The 27,195-nt window shown below is 37.1% G+C and overlaps 2 protein-coding genes across 5 annotated transcripts in view; one reads left to right on the top strand and one right to left on the bottom strand.

Moving 5' to 3' along the window:
- The window catches only part of LOC136247036 (uncharacterized), a 155,787-nt gene that overhangs the window by 10,225 nt on the left and 118,367 nt on the right, over positions 1–27,195 (top strand). For 3 of the 4 annotated variants that reach the window (XM_066038633.1, XM_066038631.1, XM_066038632.1), the window contains exon 2: positions 6,764–7,773. The exons of the other annotated variant lie outside the window; for it this stretch is intronic. In XM_066038633.1, coding sequence (XP_065894705.1) covers positions 6,797–7,773 — 977 coding nt within the window. In that variant the 5' untranslated portion in view covers positions 6,764–6,796. The remainder of the gene's footprint in view (positions 1–6,763; positions 7,774–27,195) is intronic. 4 annotated transcript variants of the gene reach the window in all.
- Positions 733–2,044, bottom strand: LOC136247981 (uncharacterized). The gene is made up of 3 exons (XM_066039799.1): positions 1,709–2,044; positions 1,220–1,651; positions 733–1,149 (listed from the first exon to the last, which is right to left on the bottom strand). Exons 1-3 carry the CDS (start codon positions 2,042–2,044, stop codon positions 733–735), a joined length of 1,185 nt encoding a protein of 394 aa, XP_065895871.1.

Raw genomic sequence — 27,195 nt, 5'->3', positions numbered from 1 at the left:
CAAATAACCTTCAGTTGATTCCGGTAACCTACTCCATCACGCTTGGCGAGATAGAAGCAGTGCATCAGTTCGATGTTCTCAGCATAGGACCACTTGTGATGACCATGAGTTGTGTCTGACGTTAGGCATTCAGCTCCCGACAACCCAGCATTGACGCGCTCACCAGGAAAACTTGCAGAGGACTCGTCACTGGCTTCCACGGACGCACAGTGATGGGAGACTTCAGTATCCGGGTGGGCATTAATTCGGACTACAGGTGTAAGTTCACTACTTGCACTCGGTGACCGGACAATTCTTGAGCTATGAAGTTTCATAGTTTCACAGGAACGGCTAAGCACACCCAAAAGGAGCTAGGGGGGAAGGTTGACCAGCAGCGTTGTTTCACGCCTCATGACTCGATCACGTCGTGAGGCGTGAACTACTACTACTACTTTTTTCATTGAACAATAATGACCCACATGTACAATAGTACAGAATAATATTGGTAATACAGGCATACGCTTAAGTATAATCAAAGTTAATAGATGTTAAGATATTAACAGTCCCAAGAATAGCTGCCTTTTGGAGGTTATTAAACAATGTTTCGTTATAGTCAGGTATTCGCTTCAAATGAGTTTGTTGGTTAGCTGATACCACACCAGAATGGCCAATCACAACAGGAACAAGATCAACAGGTTGACCATAACACTTGGAAATCTCTCGGACAAGGGTTTGATACTTATTCAATTTTTCTTACTCCTTAGTTAGTACATTGATATCTGCAGGGCAAGCAACTTCAAAGAAAATTATCCGCTCTTCCTTCTTTAAAAACAACACAATGTCAGGCCGATTGGATGAAACATGGACATCAGTGTACAAACCAAAATCCCATAAAACCTTTACAATCTCATTTTCAACCACTGGCAAAGGTTGGTGATCATACCAGCACTTGGCAGATATTGGCAATTTGAAAGACTTACTGAGGTGCAAGTGAAGCACCCTGCCCACCATGTTATGCCTGCGAAGGTAACTAGTTGGTGCCAGTACAGGACAGCCAGACAGTATATGCTGGATTGTCTCTTCCTGTTCCTGACACAAGCGACACAAGATTGACTGAATCGGAGTGTGCATTATCTTTGCCTGGTAAACCCTAGTGCACAATACCTGATCCTGCATGGCAAAAAATACTACTTTCAGACTCGCCGTGGAACAAACATTGCAGCCACTTGAAACTTCTCACAGCATCAATAGTTGAAGATTGTATGAAGGTAAAAAATTTACCATGTAATGGCTTGTCACATAGTACACTCTGAAGCTTCTTCCTCTGAGCAGCTATCACAGCAGTTTTCAATTGTCCAACCTCATAATTTAAAACATCAGTCAACAACAGAGAAGATACAACATCATCAACCTTAGACAACAATGACTTACGTGGCGGGAACTGCATCATCAATTCACAACAGGCCTGCACTAAGTCATCCCTTGATGACTGCAGGTGATGGGACAACAAGATTAGACGCCGATGGTAAAGGTGTTCAATGTTTAGCAAGCCTCTTCCACCTAACTTACGAGGCAAATATAATCTTTCAATAGCTGATCGCGGATGATGGCTTTTAGCAGCAGTAAGTGTCTTACGAACAGTAACATCGAACTGGGCAATCTCTGCCTTGGTCTAATCCACATTACCAAAACCATAGGATAGTAAAGGGATACAAAAACTGTTAGTTACCTTGACTTTAAACTGACCACAAAGCAGAGACCCCCACACTAGTTTCAAATGCCTGTGCAATTCAGCGGTTATAATTGACTTATTGCAAGCATGATCAATACCTCCTGCCTCAGGAAACCCCAAATATCGATACGTTTGACCATAATCAAGCTCATTAATTTCACTTTCTAAAGTTGGTACAGGTCCCGTCCAAATTAATTTGCCCCTCCTTGCAGACAGCTTGGCACATTTCTGATAACCAAACTGCATGCCAATGTCATCAGAAAACCTCTCAACATGGTCCACAAGAGTCCGCAAACCGTTATCATCCCGAGCAAACAACTTGATGTCATCCATATACATTAGATGTGTCAAATTCACAGTTGAAGAAATCTTATATCCCTTCAAATTATCTAACAAGTAACTGAGCGGATTCAATGCCAAACAAAACAACAACGGACTCAGAGTATCACCCTGAAAAATACCACACTTGATAGATACTTCTGATAATTGAGTAGTGACACTATTATGTACCCGCAAATATAATGTGGTCCTCCACAGCGGTATCAGTCTCTTTTAACAACCCACCAGTACAGATGGAAACTGAAACAATCGGAGGCACTCCAGGAGCCAGTTGTGAGGAATAGAGTCGTAAGCTTTTCTATAGTCTATCCAAGCAGCTGCCATAGATCTATTTTTACTCCTCACCTGTTGCCATACACTATTAGTCAGTAAGAGATGATCAATACAACCATATTGACCCCTGGAGCACCCCTTCTGAGCAGGATGAATAAGTTTGTGGTGCTCACAATGTTGAGATACTAGGGAAGTGAGACAGCCAGTCCATAGCTTGTAAATGATGTTAAGACAAGTAATTGGTCGATAATTCTTTGAGCTAGATAAATCATTGCTCTTGGGGATAAGTAAAGTTCTCCCAACAATGATCTACTACTACTACTACTACTACTACTACTACTACTACTACGACTACTACGACTACTACGACTACTACGACTACTACGACTACTACCACTACTACCACTACTACTATCACTACCACTACCACTACCACTACCACTACTACCACTACTACTACCACTACCACTACCACTACTACTACTACTACCACTACCACTAACACTACCACTACCACTACTACTATCACTACTACTACTACTTTACTATATATTACTCTCTCAGTTGTTACCTACTCTCTCCTGGTTCCCCTACAATCTAACAAGACAAAACATGGCTATGTCAACTGGCCTTCTTGCTGCAAGTACCATGAGTCCCACATTGGCCTTCTTAGTCAGAGAGAAATCTCTTCTCTTGTCTATTTGACCTCATGACTTCAACTACTATCTTTCTCAGAGGAGTGGTCACTGATAGAGAAATTGTTTTTCTTCAAACGTTCATCATAGTCTTGCTCCAGTAGACAGGTTGTTGGGCTGATTCACAGTCCAAACACTTTTCTTCATGCTGTTTGTGGGCTTGGTCAAATAGTGACTGGACTGTAACATGTACAGAACACAGACCAGCACCTGTTGAAGTGAAGCAATAGCAACAATTAAAGCATAGGTAAATTTATTTTGCCTTCCCTACACATGGCACACCAGGTTATTCACACCATATAGTATGGAAAGAATCATACTTGGGCTTTCTTGCCCTTCAAAATCACTCATAAAACAGCCTCAATTTTCCTTCAATACAGCTTGGCAGTATTGGTTAAGCATATATCCAATCCCAAACATGCCTTCAAAATGATCCCAAACCTTTCCAACAAGTTTCTAGGAACTTTTTATTATTTTTATAATTTTCTACTAACTAACAAACTGATGCCTTCAGCCAAGACAATGCATAAGACTACAAATTTTTTCACTGTTTGACGTCACTTTGTCCTAAGACATGACTTTTCACAAACCGCATTACGCACAATACATGCATCACAGGTTTACCTTTATCCTCCTTTGTGTCCTAGTTCTGACAATGCAAAGCATTGATTCATGGTGGCGTGATATGTAGGGTTGGAAGGTATTTAGGTAATAGTAGTTAACAAAAATATTTTGAAGGTATTGTTTTCTAAAAAATACCAAATACCAAAATTAATGTAGTGATTAATTTTTTATGGTTTAGGTCATACTTGAAGTCAAGCCCCATACAACCATGTTAAAAACACTGGCCTATGTCTGTTGAAGTATTAGGCTCGCACCAATCATGCTGGCTTAATTTCAAGCATAATAGGCTAGCAAAAGCATCAAGCATTGTACCAGTATAATAGGATGGTTTTCAGGAATTTTAATTAAAATGTGCAATGCAAGTGCCAAAAATACAGCACAATATTAACATACTGCGTATTATTAGTGCATTTCATATCCAAAAACCTTGCAGTATTATTTTTCTTGACTGATTATTCAAATTTCATAGAACTAAGATCGAGATACTCTAATAGAGTTACTGCATCTTTATAAGAAAAGAGTGTTTACAAGACATGAAAACTTTTCAACAGATATAAAATATTATAAATTACTGTTTGGTGATTGTGCAATTCATTCATCAAAAAATAAAATACCAGGAAGGGAACCAGAAACATATAATAAACTTTTCGTGGCCTATAAGTGTAACTGAATCATAGCTTACCCATGTGTTTAAGAGTGTAAAATGAAAAGTTTTTTAGTGATACTGAGGTACTTTTCCTAATAGCATACCATTTTATTAAATATCCAATACCGCCTATCCCTAGTGATATAGCTTTGCAATGGCTGTGGTGGTAGCCATTTAGTTGTATTTTCTATGTAATTACAGACACTTCTCCTACTATTCTTCATTAATTTTATATCGCTGCATGTGTAATGGGTCAAACATAGCTAAAGATGCCTGATTTTTGAGGCACATATTCAGATACAAAATTTCACGCCTCATGACATTCTTTCTTTTGACGCAGTGTGCATGGTTCATTACTCTCGTAATTACAAGTACACAAAAAATTTGGAATTTTCAACTAGAGTATGGACCATAGTGCATCGATAAAAAGTACTGAAACAAGCTGAAATAGTGCACAATATTAAATCACAGTAAAACAATAAGAAGTGTTATATCCCTACATAGCTTAGTTGAACATTCAATTTTTTTGTGTACTTGTTTGTCAATTTTTTTTGTAAAATAAATTTATTATGACTGGTGAACCCACATCAAAAGAATGAAAGGCACCGTATGCCCAGCTATCAATTAGCATCTGAAAAGTGAAGTATCCATTACACTTCATTGTCAGCTATGTTCAACGTGTTACACAGCATTACGAATCAAAAACTGTTCAAAAAGCACTTCAGCAATCAAAGTAGCCACTATGAAAAATATGGACTATTTCTGTTACAAAGGGAAGTCTTCATACACTACCGCCAAATCGACATCTTTAGCTGTCAGCAAAGATAAATGGGACACAAAGGAGGACACTGCATGGTTAGGCCTAAGTTAAATATGCTCAAAATTTTGCCCAACATGCTTTCAGGAATTTCCCAAAAATTTCATCTATTATGCTCTTCAGTGTTCCCATTATGCTTGCATTATGCTCCTAGGTTAGCAACTTTTCATACAATTATCTGGGAACAGTTTAATCAGTGAATGCTCTATTAGAGTATTTCACTACAAAGTGACTATTCTATTAGAGAGTATCGATCTAAGGAGCTATGTACAATGCATTTGAGTGCTTTCTTACAGTTTTCTGACTGGAGTATTGATCTGTTTTCATGGAATTCAGCTCCATAGTTTGAAATATACACCTAATATGCTAGCCATTATGCTGTCATAGCACTCCAGCCTAGTATGCTTTTTATTATGTTGGCATATTTGACACAGGCCTAACACTGGTAAGTCCATGAAGAATGCATTATACGAACTGCAGTATGCCAAATGTCATAGCAACTTGTTGAAAGTGTTTTGGGTCGATCTGATGGCTTGTTTGGGCTTAGTTTTACCTAACCAATACTGCTTCATTGTCATCAGGGAAAAGTGAGGCCGGATCTTGAGAGATGTTTTTCATGGGCCTTGCCCAAACATTTGTAGTCCCAACTATAGAGACTGTATGATGTTATTTACAAAATAAACAAACATTCAAGAAAAAGCAATTGGAAATTTTAGGAGGGACCAAGTATTAAAAGTAGTGAAGGGGAATATATAGCAAAAAAGCAGTGAAAACTAGAGAGGTTGTCAGATAATTTAATTCCTAATTCAGTCTATAAACCATGACTGAATTAATCAAAGATGTTTTTAATGTATGTTAGTATATCTGCAGGTAAATCTATTGTTTCACTACTTTTTTGATCCTAATCGAACTTAATTTATTTTTAATTTTTTCTTCTACTTGTAATGTTCCACAAACTAGTTGTACTTTTGTAGCCATCAGCCACCTAATTTACTATATGTTTTACTCGCAATTGTGACGTAAAATGGTGGCAATACGCCGCTTCATTTTGCCTCCAGCCTTGTGACCATGGTCAGCTAGTGGCTGGTTGGCTGGCTGACAGCAGGCAAACAAAAATTATATAAGCTTGGGAGATTTTTTCATATTCTAAATCCGAAATGAGTTTTCTTGTTTTTAATGCTGCATTTGATGCTAGATGAACTACTATTATTTCATAAAGATGATTTTTGTTGCCCAACATGTTTCTAGGATGATTTCAAAAGTATTCTAGGTGGCACACATCATTTTAGGGGGATCCCTACTTAAACAGTAGCCTACTGTACTATTTGGTATTCAGATATTCTGTTTATGAACATGTTCACTGTGAAACTCTTATATATGATCTGGTCTGACAATACAAGTCTTTTGTAGTCTTTTTAGATGTCACAAGATTGATAACTCATAACTTCTCATGACTTTAATGAGTCTACTTGAAATAATTTTTATCACATTATTATTTTATGCAACAACTCTAAGTTTCAATTCAGTAAGTTACCTTTTTCAGAAGTCAAGTTATGCTGTGTCAATAGGAAAGGCTATAAGACTGGATTTGTCAGACTGGGTTATATTTGTATGATTATATCACTGATACAGTATCATATTTGCTATTCTTTTTCTAGTATATTTTTAGTTACACACCATTTTAAGCAATAATGCTGAATTCAATAAAAAGTGCAAATTCTGTTTCAAGGCACATGCACTGCTACAAAATGGCAATGAACCATCAGCTGATCATTCCTAGAAGAATTGCCAACCCTAGATATTTCTTATGGTCAGAACCAGCAGTCGAATTAATAAAGTTCAGTCAGGAAGTATTGAAGAAGATGAAACCATCTGACAGCAAAGAGATTTGTTTGCTCACTGATCACTTTAGATATCACAAGAGTGTGCCAAGGGTTAGCTTAATCCAGTCAATTTTCAACACTATCCGAGAGATGAAGTATAAGACAACCAAGGTTGCGTATATTGTGGGATTGCCTGGAACTGGTAAAAAGGAGTTAGCTAGACAGTATGGTGAAGTACACTATAAGAACTTATCAAAGGGTGTGTTAGAAAGATTACTTGTAGGCACAATAGATGAATTATGTACAGCAAATAAATTTGTAGCAGCAATCAACGCATCAAATCCTAGCAGCTTTCACCAAGATCTTTTTAAAATAGCAGAGCAACTGAATGTTACTGAAAGTTATGAGCAGTATTGTGCCAAAACTAAAAGGCCAGAAGGTTACATTGATATCTTAAGCAAAATGTCATCTCATCTAAAAAATCATCATGACTGGCTCCTGATCATGAATGACCTCAACTTGGATGACGACTTGAAATGGAAGGTTGGAGAAAGGTGTACTAACAGGGATTACATTCAGAATACTTTGAAGCATGTACACCTCAACGAATTCCTGCCAACTCCAGGGCAACCCAACCATGGAACAATTTTGATCACAACTTGTGATCATCGTGCTTATCGACATTGCTCAGGCCATGTTAAAAGCATTCATATGCCAAAGGGTATGGAAGAAAAGGAGGCAGTGCAGCTTCTAGAGATTTCTAGTTGCTTACCAAAGCTTAAATATTGCGAACCGGCTTTAAATGTTATTTCTGATTTACAGAAAGTCCCTACATCTGTTTACTGGTATGTGCATAAATATTAAATAGACCTTAATGTAGCCAGCTATAATTACACAATTACATTAACTATTCAGTGTTTTTCCGTTTCTTAATGTTCAGCACTCAACATAAAGTCTCTTTATTCATACAAAATTAATGATTGCCCCACGAAATTTTGTTTTAATTTCTTTGTTTTTTTCTTCATTTCGCACACTTTGCAAAATCCGCCATAAAACATGGATGTGTACTCCACTCGGACTGAAATTTGGCGAACTTAAGGCCATTCCAACAAAATTCATTGTTTCCAATCCCCCCCCCGCATGTAGATTTTCTTCCCGCATGGTGATTCATTATTATTATTATTAGCTATTTAATAGGCTTGAAGTTGCCCGGACAATAATAAATTGCCAGGCTACCTTTGTAGGTGCCCATATCTAGATTGCTTCCAAAAATTGTCCAAGCGCTGCTTGAAGGTTGCAACTGTTGGTACTGAAATGTTGAAGTCAGGTAAGGAATTCCATATTGACTAGCTACTCTATATTCGTAAAAAAGTTCTGTCTAACAAGTAATCTTGATCTTTCCCTAGAAAGCTTAAGAGAATGGCCCCTGGTGGTAGCAGTATTCAAAGTAAAAAAAGTAGATGGGTCCAAGTCATAATATCATTGAAGTACAGTATCTTATAAGTTTTGCAATCATATCACCCCTTTGACGTCTGCAATATAGAGAGTAGAGATCCAGAGTTTCAAGACATTATTGCTGTCAATATTCTTTATTCATCTTGTGACTGCATAGGCAGCATAGCAGTAACTAGTTTAGCATTCAGAAAGCCCATTTAGCTAGCTTTTCACTGTTGAGGTTCTTAGTTTAAATATTTCTACTCTATTTCTTACCTGTAAGATAGTTATGAATTTCAAAAATTAGTGGAAATATCTATAATTTAATCCAAAACAGCCAAGCTGTAAAAAAGTGTGCGGCCCTCAGAAAGGCTATGGTGAAAAAAGATGTGAAATCCAAGGTGGCGGCCAAGAAATGGCTGTGATGGTAGGTTAATGGTAAAAATTTTAATAATGACAATTCAGGTAAATTTTGTGAAGCGGCACAAAAATTCACCTGAATTGTCGTTATTAAAATTTTTACCATTAACCTACCATCACAGCCATTTCTTGGCCGCCACCTTGGATTTCACATCTTTTTTCACCATAGCCTTTCTGAGGGTCGCACACTTTTTTTTACAGCTTGGCTGTTTTGGATTAGATTTCATTTCTTTTTGTATTTGTATACCCCAAAGCCGGCCCATAGGCCAGCTTTGGGACTTTTTTAACCTATGTTTTTTTTCTTTACTACAGGAAGAAGAAAAGATGAAGTAGATGTACTTTAAATATTTTATCAGTAAATGTACAAATTATATATATAATACATATGTGACCGGATTTGCGAAAAGGGGCCTTCCACACACATCCAATTTGCCAACTTTGACAATTGATAACTTCAGATTGGAAAGAGCTATTGCCTTGAAATTTGGGCAGTGGTGATTTCTTTGCAGCTGAACTCTCTACATGATGGTTTCTTTGTAGCTGAACTCTCTACAAGGTAATTTCTTCTAGCTGATCTCTCTACAGGGAGATTTGTTTGTAGCTGAACTATCTACAAGGTAACTTCTTCTAGCTGATCTCTCTACAGGGTGATTTGTTCGTAGCTGAATTCTGTACAGGTGATTTGTTTGCAGCTGAGCTCTTTACAAAATGGTTTCTTTGTAGCTGAACTCTCTACAAAGTAACTTCTTCTAACTGATCTTTCTACAGGGTGATTTGTTTGTAGCTGAACTATCTACAAGGTAATTTCTTCTAGCTGATCTCTATACAGGGTGATTTGTTTGTAGCTGAATTCTGTACAGGTGATTCGTTTGCAGCTGAGCTCTTTACAGAATGGTTTCTTTGTAGCTGAACTCTCTAAAAGGTAACTTCTTCTAACTGATCTTTCTACAGATCAATTTGTTTGTGGCTGAATTTTCTACAGGGTGATTTCTTTGCAGCTGAACTCTCTACTTGGTGGTTTCTTTGTAGCTGAACTATGTACAAGGTAATTTCTTCTAGCTGACCTCTCTACAGGGTGATTTGTTTGTAACTGAATTCTGTACAGGTGATTTGTTTGCAGCTGAGCTCTAAACAGAATGGTTTCTTTGTAGCTGAACTCTCTACAAGGTAACTTTTCTAGTTGATGTCTCTACAAGGTGACTAGTTTGTAGCTGAATTCTCTACATGGTGGTTTCTTTGTAACTGAACTTTCTACAAGGTGACTTCTTCTAGCTGATCTTTCTACAGGGTGATTTGTTTGTAGCTGAACTCTTTACAAGGTAACTTCTTCTAGCTGATCTCTCTACAGGGAGATTTGTTTGTAGCTGAACTCTCTACAGGTGATTTGTTTGAAGCTGAACTCTCTAAATGATGGTTTCTTTGTAGCTGAACTCTCTACAAGTTAACTTTTTCTAGCTGATCTCTGTACAGGGTGATTTGCTTGTAGCTGAACTATCCACAAGATAACTTCTTTTAGCTGATCTCTCTACATGGTGATTTGTTTGTAGCTGAATTCTGTATAGGTGATTTGTTTGCAGCTGAGCTCTTTAAATAATGGTTTCTTTGTAGCTGAACTCTCTCAAGGTAACTTCTTCTAGCTGATGTCTTTACAGGGTCACTAGTTTGTAGCTGAATTCTCTACATGGTGGTTTTTTTGTAACTGAACTCTCTACAAGGTAACTTTTTCTAGCTCATCTTTCTACAGGGTGATTTATTTGTAGCAGAATTCTGTACAGGTGATTTGTTTGCAGCTGAACTCTTTAAAGAATGGTTTCTTTGTAGCCTTACACTCTTAAAGGTAACTTCTTCTAGCTGATGTCTCTACAAAGTCACTAGTTTGTAGCTGAGCTCTCTACATGGTGGTTTCTTTGTAACTGAACTCTCTACAAGGTGACCTCTTCTAGCTGATCTTTCTACAGGGTGATTTGTTTGAAGCTGAACTCTCTACAAGGTAACTTCTTCTAGCTGATCTCTCTACAGGGAGATTTGTTTGTAGCTGAACTCTCTACATGATGGTTTCTTTGTAGCTGAACTCTCTACAAGGTAACTTCTTCTAGCTAATCTCTCTACAGGGAGACTTGTTTGTAGCTGAACTCTCTACATGATGGTTTCTTTGTAGCTGAACTCTCTGCAGGATAACTTCTTCTATTGATCTCTCCACAGGGCGATTTGTTTGTAGCTGAACTCTCTACATGGTGGTTTCTTTGTAGCTGAACTCTATACAAGGTGATTTTTTCTAGCTGAACTATCTCTTTCCATAGTTGCATGAACTCCCTACAAGGTAACTTCTTCTAGCTGATCCCTCTACAGGGTGACTTGTGTGTAGCTGATCTCTATACAGGTTTCTTATTTCTAGCTGATCTCTTGAATTCTCTTCAGGGTGACTGCTCTATTAGGATGACTGCTCTATTAGAGTATCTCGATCTCGCACTTGCTGCACCAAGTTGGATTTCGTGTTATAACTCCGTGGCTTTAAGTCTGATTCTTCTACACCAATGATGAGCCTTTCTAAGATGATTACTCCATCTATATAACGATTTTCAAAGCATTACCCCAAGAGGTTTATCTGGTAGGCGTGGCAAGCAGTCGTTTTTTTATTAGCTAATCTCGATTGCGTAATTGTTACACACTGTTGGTTTTTTCGTTGTATCTTCCTGTTTTTTAACTCGATTTCTTTCAAACCACAAAAGGTTTGAGGTTCAATAGTTAATCTATTCACCCACCGATTTTCAGCTTCTTCCCATACGCGGTTTACCCTGTAGGCGTGACAACATATTGGTGTTATTTTTCGTGAATAATCGCTCATAACTCTTTGCCTGTTTATCGTATTCCAGCCAAAGTTGGTACCGAGATGCGCCTTTATATCCCCCTTCTGTGTGCCAAATTTCAAGGCAATCGGATATGGAGTTCGAGTTGTATAGCAGTTTTTGTAAGTGTGCGACAAGAAAAAGAAAAATAAGAAGAAAAAAAAAACCGAAGAAACTGAGCCAATTTTTGAAGTCGCATATCTCGGGAACGCGCCAAGCGATTTCGCTCAAATTTGGAATGTAGAGTGCTGCAGTTGGAGGGCATGTCCACAGCAAAAATCGTCTTGTTTCATCAAGGAAGCACAGAGCTACGGAGGTGCGAAAATTGCGTTTTCTTTCTTCCTGTCAATATACTCACGGGTGTTACGCGCCAGCTTCTTGGGCCGCACGACACACTACCGTGTGTGTTGATGATTAATGGATAATGAATCACCCGCCCGAATGTATTTTCGAGATCACTGAAATGGGAAACAAGGAATTTTGTTGGAGTGGCGTAAAGAAATCATTACAACGGATCTCAGTACCAAGTTTGGTAGGAATCCGATGAACACTCACGGAGTTATGACCGATTATTCGCATAAAATGAGTCTGCACGCCCAAAGCACAGGGTAAACCCCTAGAAGGAATGAGCTGAAAATTGCTATCTAGATGGAGTAACCATCGTAGAAGTGTGTTTAGAAAGCGAACTACGTATAGCAAAAGTGAGATCGAGATACTCTAATAGAACAGTCACCCTAATAAAGCATTCAACTGCCGAGATACTTTAATAGAACAGTCACCATGCAGACCCAAATAAATCGCTCTAGCGATTCAGACCATTACTGTAGAGAGTTCGGCCACAGACAAATCACCTTGTACAGAGTTCAGCTACAAGCAATTAAGTCACCCTGTAGAGAGCTCACCTAGAAACAAGTAATCCTGTAGAGAGATCACCTAAAAACAAATCACCCTGTAGAGAGTTCATCTAGAAATAACTCACCCTGTAGAGAGATCAGCTACAAACAAGTCACCCTACCCTGTAAGAGTTCAGCTACAAACAAATTACAGTTACAAACAAGTCACCCTGTAAGAATTCAGCTACAAATAAATTCCCTTTTTTTAACCCAGGCTAGATGGACTTCCTTTGCCACCACTCCCAGCACTAGGTGTTAAAGTGCTGGACAGCTGGAAAGACCGGCAATCAAACAAGGCCACTGACTCCAAGCGACCCTTGGAGTAGACCAGATCAATATTCAATGTTATTGGACGATGATTCGAAGAGCGATGACCCCTCAGACACATCACTGAAGATCTTAAAAGCAAAAAACAAAGCCTACATCGCAGCCAGAATAAGCATTTGCTGTAATACAAACAAATTACCCTAGTGATATCACATAGAAACAACTTACCCTGTAGAAAGATCAGCTATAAACAAGTCACCCTGTAGAAAGTTTAGCTACAAACAAACCACCCTGTAGATCAATCAGCTAGACACAAGTCACCCTGTAGAGAGATTATTAGCTAGAAATGATTTTCCTGCATGCAGAATATCAGCTAGAACCAAGTCAACATGTAGAGTGTATCAGCTAGAACCAAGTCAACATGTAGAGAGATCAGCTACAAACAAATGACACTGTAGAGAGATCAGCTAAAAAAAGTTATTCTGTAGTGTGGAGAGTTTAGCTACAAACAAATCACTCTGTAGAGTGTTCCAAGTTACCGTGCAGAGAAATTAGCTAGAAACAAGTTACGCACCTTGTAGAGAGTTCAGCTACAAACAAATCAACCTGTAGATAGTTCAGCTACAAATAAGCCACCCTGTAGAGAGTTCAGCTACAAATAAGCCACCCTGTAGAGAGTTCAGCTACAAACGTGACAGCTAGCACCCTGTAGAGAGATCAGATAGAAACAATTTACCTTATAGAGAGATTAGCTTAAAGCAAGTCACCCTGTAGAGAGTTCAGCTACAAACAAATTACCCCGTTAGATCAGCTAGAAATAAGTCACCCTATATAGAAGTCAGCTAGAAACAAGTTACCCTGTAGAATTCAGTTTCCACCAGGAGCTCATCAAGTCCGTAGGACGAGGGAGCATGTAACTCCATAAACGGCAAAATTCAAACATGGCGTTGCAATTTATTAATAGTAATTTGAACAGTAACCATATAAGGATAAACACATACCGTGCATGCTCGCTAAACCCATTACTACTGGCACGATACTGTAGTCTTCTTGCTCCAGCAATGAGCGATGAAACTCGATCCTGTCAGTATTTACTGCAGATACTCTGTGCTGTTGCCGTGGACTAATAGCCGGCCCACTTATTTTATGCGGTAAGCAAGAATGTTTCCTAGCAGTCTCCAAAACATCTTGTCACTATTTCACTCCGTTAGTAAAGCGTTTTCCTAGACGTTTCTTTCCTTGCCATCTCTTTCTTTCACGAATTAATCCAGGCGCTGCATATTTGTGGCATGATTATTATGTAATTCTTTACCCTATGATACAACTTTTACTATATAAGGAATATACTATGTTAAGATATGTCCGCCATGTTTGAATTTTACTGTTTAAGTTGTGAGTATGCGGAGTTACATGCTCCCTCGTCCTACGGACTCGATGAACTTCTGTTTCTACCCTATAGAGATCAGCTACAAACAAGTCACACTAGAGAAATCAACTAGAAAAAGTTATTAATAAATTCAGATAGTTGCTCGTATGTAACAGCTGGTATATCAAGCAAAAATAACAGAAAATTTTCTAGTTTCAGTTGTATGTAGTAATTGTGGTGTGAACTGTACTTGATAATAGTTTAACTTTGCTGTGGTGAATTGTTTTGTGCTCATCCACATTACCGCTAGGATTACAGTGCCATTGTGATTGCAGAGTTGCTATGAGATGAGGAATGTTTTAACGCTATGCAGGGTATAAATAATAATATAATGTATAGGATTTCCTATTCCACTATTTTGTTCTACTAATAACTGCTATTCCATATTCTACGGAATAGAATGCAGATTGCAAAATAATATAACTAGGCTTGAACCAATTAAGCTCTGAAAATAATGTAGCCTATTGTGCTTTTGAGTAATAATAGTTGTAAGTTTTCAAAAACTTATGTCAAAAGCTGTTTGTGATTTTTGTGGTGTATCAAAATTTCTTAACAATTGTATTAGAAATAGTTTTTAAATAGTATTTCAATTTACTTGTTAGCAATCTGTCAAGCAGCAATGATTATAATAATAATCCAACAACTGAATGTGTTACTGTATAATACTCTCAATAGCAGCTCGACGTATTATATTGAAATACGTCAAGCGATTAGCCAATAGAATTAGTATTACACTTGTTTGTCAAGGTCTCTTGACAAAAATCTATAATACTAATTTGATTGGCTAAAATAGTGTGGTGTATTTATATTAGAAGTAAATGTCCGACTTGACAACTATTGTTACCATAGTGATACATGCCCAAGGCATAACAACAATATGGTTGCTATAGCAACCATTGCTAAGGTAAAAGTCGTTTTGAGACCATAGCAACGGTTGCTAGGTAACAGTTACTAAGTGTGATTGATCTTTTGCGGTGGTTATTTGTTGAATCTGTTGCTTAGTAACAGTTGCTATGGTTGTCGGATTAATTTGCAATAGGACGGATGGCTGTGGTATTCAGGATTAATAGTTCTCGCATTGTAAACAGGAAGGAAATAGTGCTCGGCTTTGCCTCACACTATTTTACTCCTTCCTGTTTACAATGCTCGCACTATTAATCCCAAATACCACACCCATCCGTCCTATTACATTATACTAATATGTGGCTGGGCCTGCAAAAACAGGGCATGTGGGCCCAAACTACATCCCATCACTCTACAGGTCATATCTCAGTACTGGAAAAGTACTGTATATTTCCATTCTGTAACTTGCATCATGATGCCAATTACATGCTTACTAAAAGCTGAAAATTGCAATGCCATAGCATAATGGTACAAAAAGTTATGAGTGATGAAAGTTTCAAAAATAGGTAAAAATCATGTGCCTACATGCCCTATTTTTGCAGGCCAGGTCACATATTATGCGTACTTTTAAAGTAATGTTTTTCTCTGTTTGTTTGATTGCTTTATGTTTATTGAACAGTATGGTAGTATTTTTTAATTCTGCCCTCCAGAGCCTAACTGGTAAAGTTGATAATAAGCACAAAATAAGTAGGGTTCCTCCCCAAAATGATGTGCGACATCCAAAATACCACCTGTAAGAATCATCCTATAATAATCTTATGTGACAATAATCATGGAATAGCATCATGTATGGAATAGTATTAGTCCAACTAACAGCAAATACAGCATTAAAGCAAGAAAATACTTACAGCAGGCCAGATATAGAAAATCACCCAAACTTGTGATTTCACCTGCCTGCCGGCCAGCCAGCTTGTCTTGACCATGGTTGGAGACCAAACAAAGCGGGTCTGTCTATGTGTATCATGTCCTTATATTACATCATTATTAATGTAATACTAATACCCTATGGTAATAAATGGTATTATATTGGTAATATGGGTAATACTGGTAATATGGGTAATACAGGTAATATGGGTAATACGGGTAATATGGGTAATACGGGTAATATGGGTAATACTGGTAATATGGGTAATACGGGTAATATGGGTAATACTGGTAATATGGGTAATACTGGTAATACGGGTAATATGGGTAATACGGGTAATATGGGTAATATAGGTAATACGGGTAATATGGGTAATATGGGTAATACGGGTAATATTGGTAATACGGGTAATACTGGTAATATGGGTAATACTGGTAATACTGGTAATATGGGTAATACGGGTAATACCTGTAATACCGGTAATATGGGTAATATGGGTAATATGGGTAATACCGGTAATATGGGTAATACGGGTAATATGGGTAATACGGGTAATATGGGTAATACGGGTAATATGGGTAATACTGGTAATATGGGTAATACGGGTAACAAGGGTAATACGGGTAATATGGGTAATACCGGTAATATGGGTAATAAGGGTAATACGGGTGATATGGGTAATACGGGTAATATGGGTAATATGGGTAATATGGGTAATACGGGTAATACTGGTAATATGGGTAATACTGGTAATATGGGTAATATGGGTAATACGGGTAATACTGGTAATATGGGTAATATGGGTAATACGGGTAATATGGGTAATACTGGTAATATGGGTAATACGGGTAATACTGGTAATATGGGTAATATGGGTAATATGGGTAATACTGGTAATATGGGTAATACGGGTAATACTGGTAATATTGGTAATACGGGTAATACTGGTAATATGGGTAATATGGGTAATACTGGTAATATGGGTAATACGGGTAATATGGGTAATACGGGTAATACTGGTAATATGGGTAATACGGGTAATACGGGTAATATGGGTAATACCGGTAATACGGGTAATAAGGGTAATATGGGTGATATGGGTAATACGGGTAATATGGGTAATATGGGTAATATGGGTAATACTGGTAATATGGGTAATACTGGTAATATGGGTAATATGGGTAATATGGGTAATACTGGTAATATGGGTAATACTGGTAATATGGGTAATACGGGTAATACGGGTAATATGGGTAATACTGGTAATATGGGTAATACGGGTAATACTGGTAATATGGGTAATACGGGTAATATGGGTAATACTGGTAATATGGGTAATAAGGGTAATATGGGTAATACTGGTAATATGGGTATTACGGGTAATATGGGTAATACTGGCAATATGGGTAATATGGGTAATACGGGTAATATGGGTAATAAGGGTAATATGGTAATATGGGTAATACTGGTAATATGGGTATTATGGGTAATATGGGTAATACTGGTAATATGGGTAATACTGGTAATATGGGTAATATGGGTAATACTGGTAATATGGGTAATACGGGTAATATGGGTAATACTGGTAATACGGGTAATACTGGTAATATGGGTAACACGGGTAATATGGGTAATACTGGTAATACTGGTAATATGGGTAATACGGGTAATATGGGTAATACGGATAATATGGGTAATACTGGTAATATGGGTATTACGGGTAATATGGGTAATACTGGCAATATGGGTAATACGGGTAATATGGGTAATACTGGTAATATGGGTATTATGGGTAATATGGGTAATACAGGTAATATGGGTAATACTGGTAATATGGGTAATACGGGTAATACTGGTAATATGGGTAATATGGGTAATACTGGTAATATGGGTAATACGGGTAATACTGGTAATATTGGTAATACGGGTAATACTGGTAATATGGGTAATATGGGTAATACTGGTAATATGGGTAATACGGGTAATATGGGTAATACGGGTAATACTGGTAATATGGGTAATATGGGTAACAAGGGTAATACGGGTAATATGGGTAATACCGGTAATATGGGTAATACGGGTAATAAGGGTAATACGGGTGATATGGGTGATACGGGTAATATGGGTAATATGGGTAATATGGGTAATACGGGTAATACTGGTAATATGGGTAATACTGGTAATATGGGTAATATGGGTAATACTGGTAATATGGGTAATACTGGTAATATGGGTAATACGGGTAATATGGGTAATACTGGTAATACTGGTAATATGGGTAATACGGGTAATACTGGTAATATGGGTAATATGGGTAATACGGGTAATATGGGTAATACTGGTAATATGGGTAATAAGGGTAATATGGGTAATACTGGTAATATGGGTAATACGGGTAATATGGGTAATACGGGTAATATGGGTAATACTGGTAATATGGGTATTACGGGTAATATGGGTAATACTGGCAATATGGGTAATACGGGTAATATGGGTAATAAGGGTAATATGGTAATATGGGTAATACTGGTAATATGGGTATTATGGGTAATATGGGTAATACTGGTAATATGGGTAATACTGGTAATATGGGTAATATGGGTAATACTGGTAATATGGGTAATACGGGTAATATGGGTAATACTGGTAATACTGGTAATATGGGTAACACGGGTAATATGGGTAATACTGGTAATACTGGTAATATGGGTAATACGGGTAATATGGGTAATACGGGTAATATGGGTAATACTGGTAATATGGGTATTACGGGTAATATGGGTAATACTGGCAATATGGGTAATACGGGTAATATGGGTAATACTGGTAATATGGGTATTATGGGTAATATGGGTAATATGGGTAATACTGGTAATATGGGTAATAAGGGTAATACTGGTAATATGGGTAATACGGGTAATATGGGTAATACTGGTAATACGGGTAATACTGGTAATATGGGTAACACGGGTAATATGGGTAATACTGGTAATACTGGTAATATGGGTAATACGGGTAATACTGGTAATATGGGTAATACGGGTAATATGGGTAATACTGGTAATATGGGTAATACTGGTAATATGGGTAATACGGGTGATATGGGTAATACGGGTAATACTGGTAATATGGGTAATATGGGTAATAAGGGTAATATGGTAATATGGGTAATACTGGTAATATAAGTAATACGGGTGATATGGGTAATACGGGTAATATGGGTAATACGGGTAATACTGGTAATATGGGTAATACTGGTAATATGGGTAATACGGGTAATACTGGTAATATGGGTAATATGGGTAATACTGGTAATATGGGTAATACGGGTAATACTGGTAATATGGGTAATACGGGTAATACTGGTAATATGGGTAATAAGGGTAATATGGTAATATGGGTAATACTGGTAATATGGGTATTACGGGTAATATGGGTAATACTGGTAATATGGGTAATACTGGTAATATGGGTAATACGGGTAATATGGGTAATACTGGTAATACGGGTAATACTGGTAATATGGGTAACACGGGTAATATGGGTAATACTGGTAATATGGGTAATACGGGTAATACTGGTAATATGGGTAATATGGGTAATACGGGTAATATGGGTAATACTGGTAATATGGGTATTATGGGTAATATGGGTAATACTGGCAATATGGGTAATATGAGTAATACGGGTAATATGGGTAATACGGGTAATATGGGTAATACTGGTAATATGGGTATTACGGGTAATATGGGTAATACGGGTAATATGGGTAATACTGGTAATATGGGTAATAAGGGTAATACGGGTAATACTGGTAATATGGGTAATATGGGTAATACTGGTAATATGGGTAATACGGGTAATATGGGTAATACGGGTAATACTGGTAATATGGGTAACACGGGTAATATGGGTAATACTGGTAATATGGGTAATACGGGTAATACTGGTAATATGGGTAATATGGGTAATACGGGTAATATGGGTAATACTGGTAATATGGGTATTACGGGTAATATGGGTAATACTGGCAATATGGGTAATATGGGTAATACGGGTAATATGGGTAATACGGGTAATACTGGTAATACGGGTAATACTGGTAATATGGGTAATACGGGTAATATGGGTAATACTGGTAATATGGGTAATAAGGGTAATATGGGTAATACTGGTAATATGGGTAATACGGGTAATATGGGTAATACGGGTAATATGGGTAATACTGGTAATATGGGTAATACGGGTAATATGGGTAATACTGGTAGTATGGGTAATACTGGTAATGTGGGTAATATGGGTAATACTGGTAATATGGGTAATACGGGTAATATGGGTAATACGGGTAATACTGGTAATATGGGTAATACTGGTAATATGGGTAATACGGGTAATATGGGTAATACGGGTAATTTGGGTAATATTGGTAATATGGGTAATACGGGTAATAATGGTAATATGGGTAATACGGGTAATATGGGTAATGTGTGTAATTTAGGTAAAATGGGTAATATGGGTAATACTGGTAATATGGGTAATGTAGGTAACATGGGTAATGTAGGTAATTTGGGTAATATAGGTAATATGCCATGTAGGTAATATGGGTAATGCGGGTAATACTGGTAACATGGGTAATGGAAGTAATACTGGTAATATGGGTAATATAGGTATTGTAGGTAATAATTATGAGTATATAATACTAGGTAATACGGGTAATATGGATAGTACTGGTAATGTAGGTAATATTGGTTATGCATGCAGGTAATATGTGTAATATGGATCTGGTAGTGTGAGAAATACTGGTAATATGGGGGTAAATAATAGTTATACGGGTGCACTATCGGGTCTATGAAATTTAATTACCCATGCAAAGGTCTGAATCTGTAGTGCACAATCAAAGCGAAGGAGCTATTAAATGCTATAAGGGCCTAAGGGTTTATAAGTTTTATAGACTACCATATTATATATAAATAACTGCTTTAGACTGTATTTTACATAACACTCAGATTATTTCCTTGTCCATGAATGGCTGTTTCTGCTGTAGACGGTCGAAAGTGGCTGGTTTTCTACTGGCAAATGGTGACCCATTACACTTCGTTTTCAGCTATGCTCCACCCGTAACACAGCAATACAAATGAAGAACAGTATGAGAAGCATTTCTGCAATCAATTCAGTTGAAATGGAAAATAAACGTGATAAGTATGCTAGCTTTCAGAGCAGGGGCTAAAAATGGGGCTAGTTGTGGCCAAAAAGCTACTTGTAAATGACTGGATAATGTTGTCACTAAGGAAATGACAGAATTTAAAATTTCAAGGCAGTCTCAAATAAATTTTTAGCAAATATCACAATAATTTAATTATGTCCCAAATACCTGTTTAATGCCCACCTTGTGGTCATCTGAATTTTCAAATGGCACTTGTCCTCTTTTGCCGCTGGTCCCTTCAATGTACTACAGGAATTTGACTAAAAGTACCACAAGATCCAATCTTGAGATAGTCATTTTCAAAACTTTTCTGGTCTACACTTTGAATTGCCTTAAAATCCAAGTAGTTTTAAGTTTCTTTCTTACAGTCCACTTTAAAATTTTAAAAAATTCTAATAAAACAAGGCTTGCATGTACACAATTCTTATTCTTAAATTTTAGTCCCTCCAGCTTGCTTTTTATTAAAATTACTTCCAGATCTCAATCATTTCTCTAAATTGCTTCCAAATTCAACGTTGCCACACTCACCTATGTTTCAAAAATTCCCTCCTCAAGACCCCACTACAGTCCCTACAGTTCTCCTCTTTACTTGCACTTTGTCACACAAGCCCTCTCTTTCTTTACTTTAACTGTTTGGGCAATCATGGCAATACCACTCCCCTGGTCTCAGATTAGCTACAGCCGGCTAGTTGTAAAAATAGTAAAAATAGTTTTTAGTCACTGTAGCGAGGGAATCTGCATTACACTATCATGAATCAACACCTTCAGCACTTTTGTTGTAAAGCCTTAATAAATGAACTTGGCTCCATTTGGGGTTGAAGGCAATAGGACAAATACATGTGAAGTTATGATCAGTCAAACAAAGGAATATAAGACCTTTTTTACAGATTTTATCACATACACACTTTATGTACTCATGAGGTGTACCTTGATGATACACATGTGATACATTTTCATGTACTCATGAGGTACATCTTAATGACACCAAGAGTCTAAAATAGAGACGAAAGTGTCTAATACAGCATTTGTCCATCAATAATGGGTCTATTAAGTTAGAAGTATTTATTGTTCCTGTATGACCACATCCTTGTTAAGAAGGGAGGAGGGTTTACAAGGCTTCTGTCAAAACTCACTAGGCTTCTTTGAAATGAATATAGATAAAATGTGGTCATACAGGACAGAGTAGACATTCTCTTTTCTTTCATGGACTTTTGATGAATACACATGTGATACACACTTGATTTGTACCTTAATGATACACATGTGATACACACTTCTTATACCCATGACGTGCACCTTAATGATACACCTATGATGCACTCATGATGTGCACCTTAATGATATACATGTGATGCACACTTCATGGCCTCATGATATGTGCACCTTAATGATACACCTATGATGTACTCACGATGTGTGCCTTAATGATACACATGTGATACATACTTCATGGCCTCATGATGTGCACCTTAATGATACACATATGACACACACTTCATGTGCTCATGATGTGCACCTTAATGATACACATGTGATACACACTTCATGTACTCATGATGTGCACATGTGATACACACATCATGTACTCATGATGTGCACCTTAATGATGCACTTGTGATACACACTTCATGTACTCATGATGTGCACCTTAATGATACACCTATGATGTACAAATGATGTGCAGCTTAATGATACATCTATGATGTACTCATAATGTGCACCTTAATGATGCACTTGTGATACACACTTCATGTACTCATGATGTGCACCTTAATGATACACCTATGATGTACCCATGATGTGCAGCTTAATGATACATCTATGATGTACTCATAATGTGCACCTTAATGATGCACTTGTGATACACACTTCATGTACTCATGATGTGCACCTTAATGATACACTTGTGATACACACTTCATGTACTCATGATGTGCACCTTAATGATACACTTGTGATACACACTTCATATACTCATGATGTGCACCTTACTGATACACTTGTGATACACACTTCATATACTCATGATGTGCACTTTAATGATACACTTGTGATACACACTTCATGTACTCATGATGTGCACTTTAATGATACACATGTGATACACACTTCATGTACTCATGATGTGCACTTTAATGATACACTTGTGATACACACTTCATGTACTCATGATGTGCACTTTAATAATACGCATGTGATACACACTTCATATACTCATGATGTGCACCTTAATGATACACTTGTGATACACACTTCATATACTCATGATGTGCACCTTACTGATACACTTGTGATACACACTTCATATACTCATGATGTGCACCTTACTGATACACTTGTGATACACACTTCATATACTCATGATGTGCACCTTACTGATACACTTGTGATACACACTTCATATACTCATGATGTGCACTTTAATGATACACTTGTGATACACACTTCATGTACTCATGATGTGCACTTTAATGATACACATGTGATACACACTTCATGTACTCATGATGTGCATTTTAATAATACGCATGTGATACACACTTCATGTACTCATGATGTGCACCTTACTGATACACTTGTGATACACACATCATGTACTCATGATGTGCACCTTAATGATACACATGTGATACACACATCATGTACTCATGATGTGCACCTTAATGATACACTTGTGATACACACTTCATGTGCTCATGATGTGCACTTTAATGATACACTTGTGATACACACTTCATGTACTCATGATGTGCACCTTAATGATACACTTGTGATACACACTTCATGTACTCATGATGTGCACCTTACTGATACACATGTGATACACATTTCATGTGCTCATGATGTGCACCTTATTAATATACACATGTGATACACACTTCATGTACTCATGATGTGCACCTTAATGATACACCTATGATGTACTCATGATGTGCACCTTACTGATACACATGTGATACACATTTCATGTGCTCATGATGTGCACCTTAATAATTCACATGTGATACACACTTCATGTACTCATGATGTGCACCTTAATGATACACCTATGATGTACTCATGATGTGCACCTTAATGATACCCATGTGATACACACTTCATGTACTCATGAGGTATACCTTACTGATACACATGTGATGTACTCATGAGATGTGCTTTAATCATTATACATGAATGTATTTATAAAAAGTAACCACTAAATAGTGTAAGAAATAATTTTAAAAATTATAACATGGGCCGGAATACTGAGAGATTGCTGAAAAAGTAAAGAAACAGGAGTCAAACAAGCCAGTATGTTAAACACTCAGAGATCTCTATTTGAATTCAATTAAACATTTATACATTATCAGTACTTATCTCACCTGATTTATGGAGAAACTACTATTTTTCATTAGTTTCATATAGCTATATACAATGAGTCCAAAATTAATAGAGATCTCCGTGTGTTTACATGCTGGTTTCTTTGACCCTTGTTTCTTTACTTTATTTAGCAATCTCTATTCTTATGTTTTAAAATTATTACACTAGTAAGTATGCATGTGGTGCAACCTACATGTATGAGATACAAACCATACATCATGTCACTGACTTATAAGGTACACAATACATATAGAGGACAAGTTTAGTACTAATGTTTGCATGTCAAATCAAATTTTTGCATGCATGACTTTACATATTTCAGTAAAACAAACTTGCTGTTCTTCACAACTACTATACACCGATTTTCATGTCCGTTATCCTGCTGATCGAAACACATGTGTGTAGCACAAATATTTTGAATGTGCGCACTAACAGCAGCTGCTAAATCTCAGCTGCTAAATCACAGACATCGTGTCACATGTGCATGCATGAATTTGAACAGGACAACGAACTTCAAAACTGGTGTACTGGCAGGGCAGTTTACATTAATTTTATAGACTTGTACTATATTCATGGTCATTACTGTAGTGCATTCATTGTTTTATCTCCTAGCAACTTAAGTAAGGTCAATTATTGTTAGTAATCAACCAAATTAGCACACTACAACCCATAGGGTTCCATTTTGATTTGACAACAGTAATGTGTCATACCAAAATGCCATTATCCTAACAAATCCTGGATGACTGCCCATTAGCTACAATCATCTCTGAAGAAATGTACATAAACCCATAGGTATTTAAAATATATGAGAATGCAAAATAAATGTGTACAATGAAATACACACCACAAGCATGTACACGGCATTAGGTACATACTACATGTAATGTTGAAGTACATGTACATGTGCTGTAACTTTTGTATTAAAGAGAGACACTACTAAGTTTGCTTCACGCACAAAGTGTTAGTGATGGTTGTTTTCTGCTTCCACAGTTTTTGGTTTAGATGTGTTTGTGGTCGCTATACAGTGCTTACATAAAACTGTCTTTAGGAGTGGTTCTGATCTATCAGTTAATTGAGATATGTTTGAGAAAATTGCAATCTCTACAATTTTGTAACTATTTTTTAAAATTTTTGTCCTACAACTTTGCAATCTGCTATGTAATGCATCAAAAATATGGTCAGAGTATATTTTCTTCAAATGAAATCATACTAACTGGCTCAGTGGCCACTGATCTGTACTTACCATTAGGTTGAATAAAAGCAACCTACCTAGGGCTTCAGTAAAGGGGCCCAGAATCATAAGTTCATAAGTTAGAAATACTACAAAGCCAATTGTCTTTCTACACAGCTACATATAGCTACTGTGTGTTATGACAACCAATTGTAAGTATTTGCAGACCACAGTAATGCAGCTATGAATAGTTTTCATACAGCACTGACAGTGTAGCTGCGTACATATGGACGGTCTTCTACCAAGCAATGTCTCTGTATGAAGTAATAAGCAATAAGCATTGCATAGTTGCTCATGGCCCCTCTAAATCTTGTTCACCTAGGGCTCCAAGGATACTATACAAGACCAGCCCAATATCTTTATCATATTACCATTAGTACCAGTATATCCCAGATTACTCATATTAGTAGCATTACCAATGTCACCAGTATTACACATGTTGCCAGGATTTTACCTATATTACCCCTATCACCATTATTACCCGTATTACCAGTATGCATGGGTTCACCAGCCATAATTACAATGCAAAAAGTTAACAAACAAGTATAAGGAAAACATTAGTTGGATTAGGGATCAAAAAAGTTGTGAAACAAATGAATCACAAAAAGTTGTGAAACAAGAGAGGTTGCCTATACCTGCAGACATACTAGTGGACATTAATCCCTGATTCTATCATGGTTATAAGAGACTGAATTAGGGATTAAACGTCCACTAGTATCTCTGCAGGTATAAGTGTAATTGTATGGTTTGGTTTGTTCACTTTGGATTGAGCAGCAGTTTTCAGATAGGTCTCACTGGCATCCTGAATAGAAGCTAATCGTATTACTTGAGATAAAGGCCCATGTAAGTCTAGAAGTTTCTTTGACACTCATTTGAACTAGTGATGAAGAGTCATGAGATACAGCAATAAGCACACTTGATGACAACTACATAATTCAATTTTTTCAATATTTTTGTATAGTAGAATGTCTTGATGTGAATTTTGAAGAGAATGATTTATTCTGAAATTACAAACCCTTCAAAAATAGCCCACTATATGGTATACTGGTAATCCTAGCATTACTGTACAAGTAGAAGGAAAAATTAAAATAGAAGTAGTGAAACAAGCAAATATATAGTGAGGTTGCCTACGGTCTAGATTTGCTTTAGCTTATGGAAATAAGGAATGATTCATCATTTTACAAAACAGCATTGTGTGTCAGGAATCCCAGGAAGTTCAGTCAGCACATGAAAGTCCAAATATAAAGTAATAAGCATCAAAAGCAAAATGTTGGATAGTTTGAACCCAATGGAACTCCAGTGGTATGATGTTCAAGGGATAATTAATGAATAGATAGCAAACTTCTAACTAACTGTTTCCAAAAAGTGTTACTAGATGATGTTGTGTCTCTGTTTGTACTAGTGTCCCAGTTCTAGACT

Source organism: Dysidea avara, chromosome 2 (assembly GCF_963678975.1).
Source record: "Dysidea avara chromosome 2, odDysAvar1.4, whole genome shotgun sequence".
Classification (NCBI taxonomy): domain Eukaryota; kingdom Metazoa; phylum Porifera; class Demospongiae; order Dictyoceratida; family Dysideidae; genus Dysidea; species Dysidea avara.
Note: the sequence above shows the minus strand (reverse complement) of the source record. Positions and strands in the feature narration are given on the sequence as shown.

Excerpts from the sequence above, each read along its gene's own strand:
- LOC136247981 (XM_066039799.1), bottom strand. The coding sequence starts at position 2,044 with ATGGATGACATCAAGTTGTTTGCTCGGGATGATAACGGTTTGCGGACT. Across the intron at positions 1,652-1,708 it reads GTGGTCAGTTTAAAGTCAAG|ACCAAGGCAGAGATTGCCCA; the intron begins GTAACTAACAGT and ends AATGTGGATTAG. Across the intron at positions 1,150-1,219 it reads AATCTTCAACTATTGATGCT|GATCAGGTATTGTGCACTAG; the intron begins GTGAGAAGTTTC and ends TTTGCCATGCAG.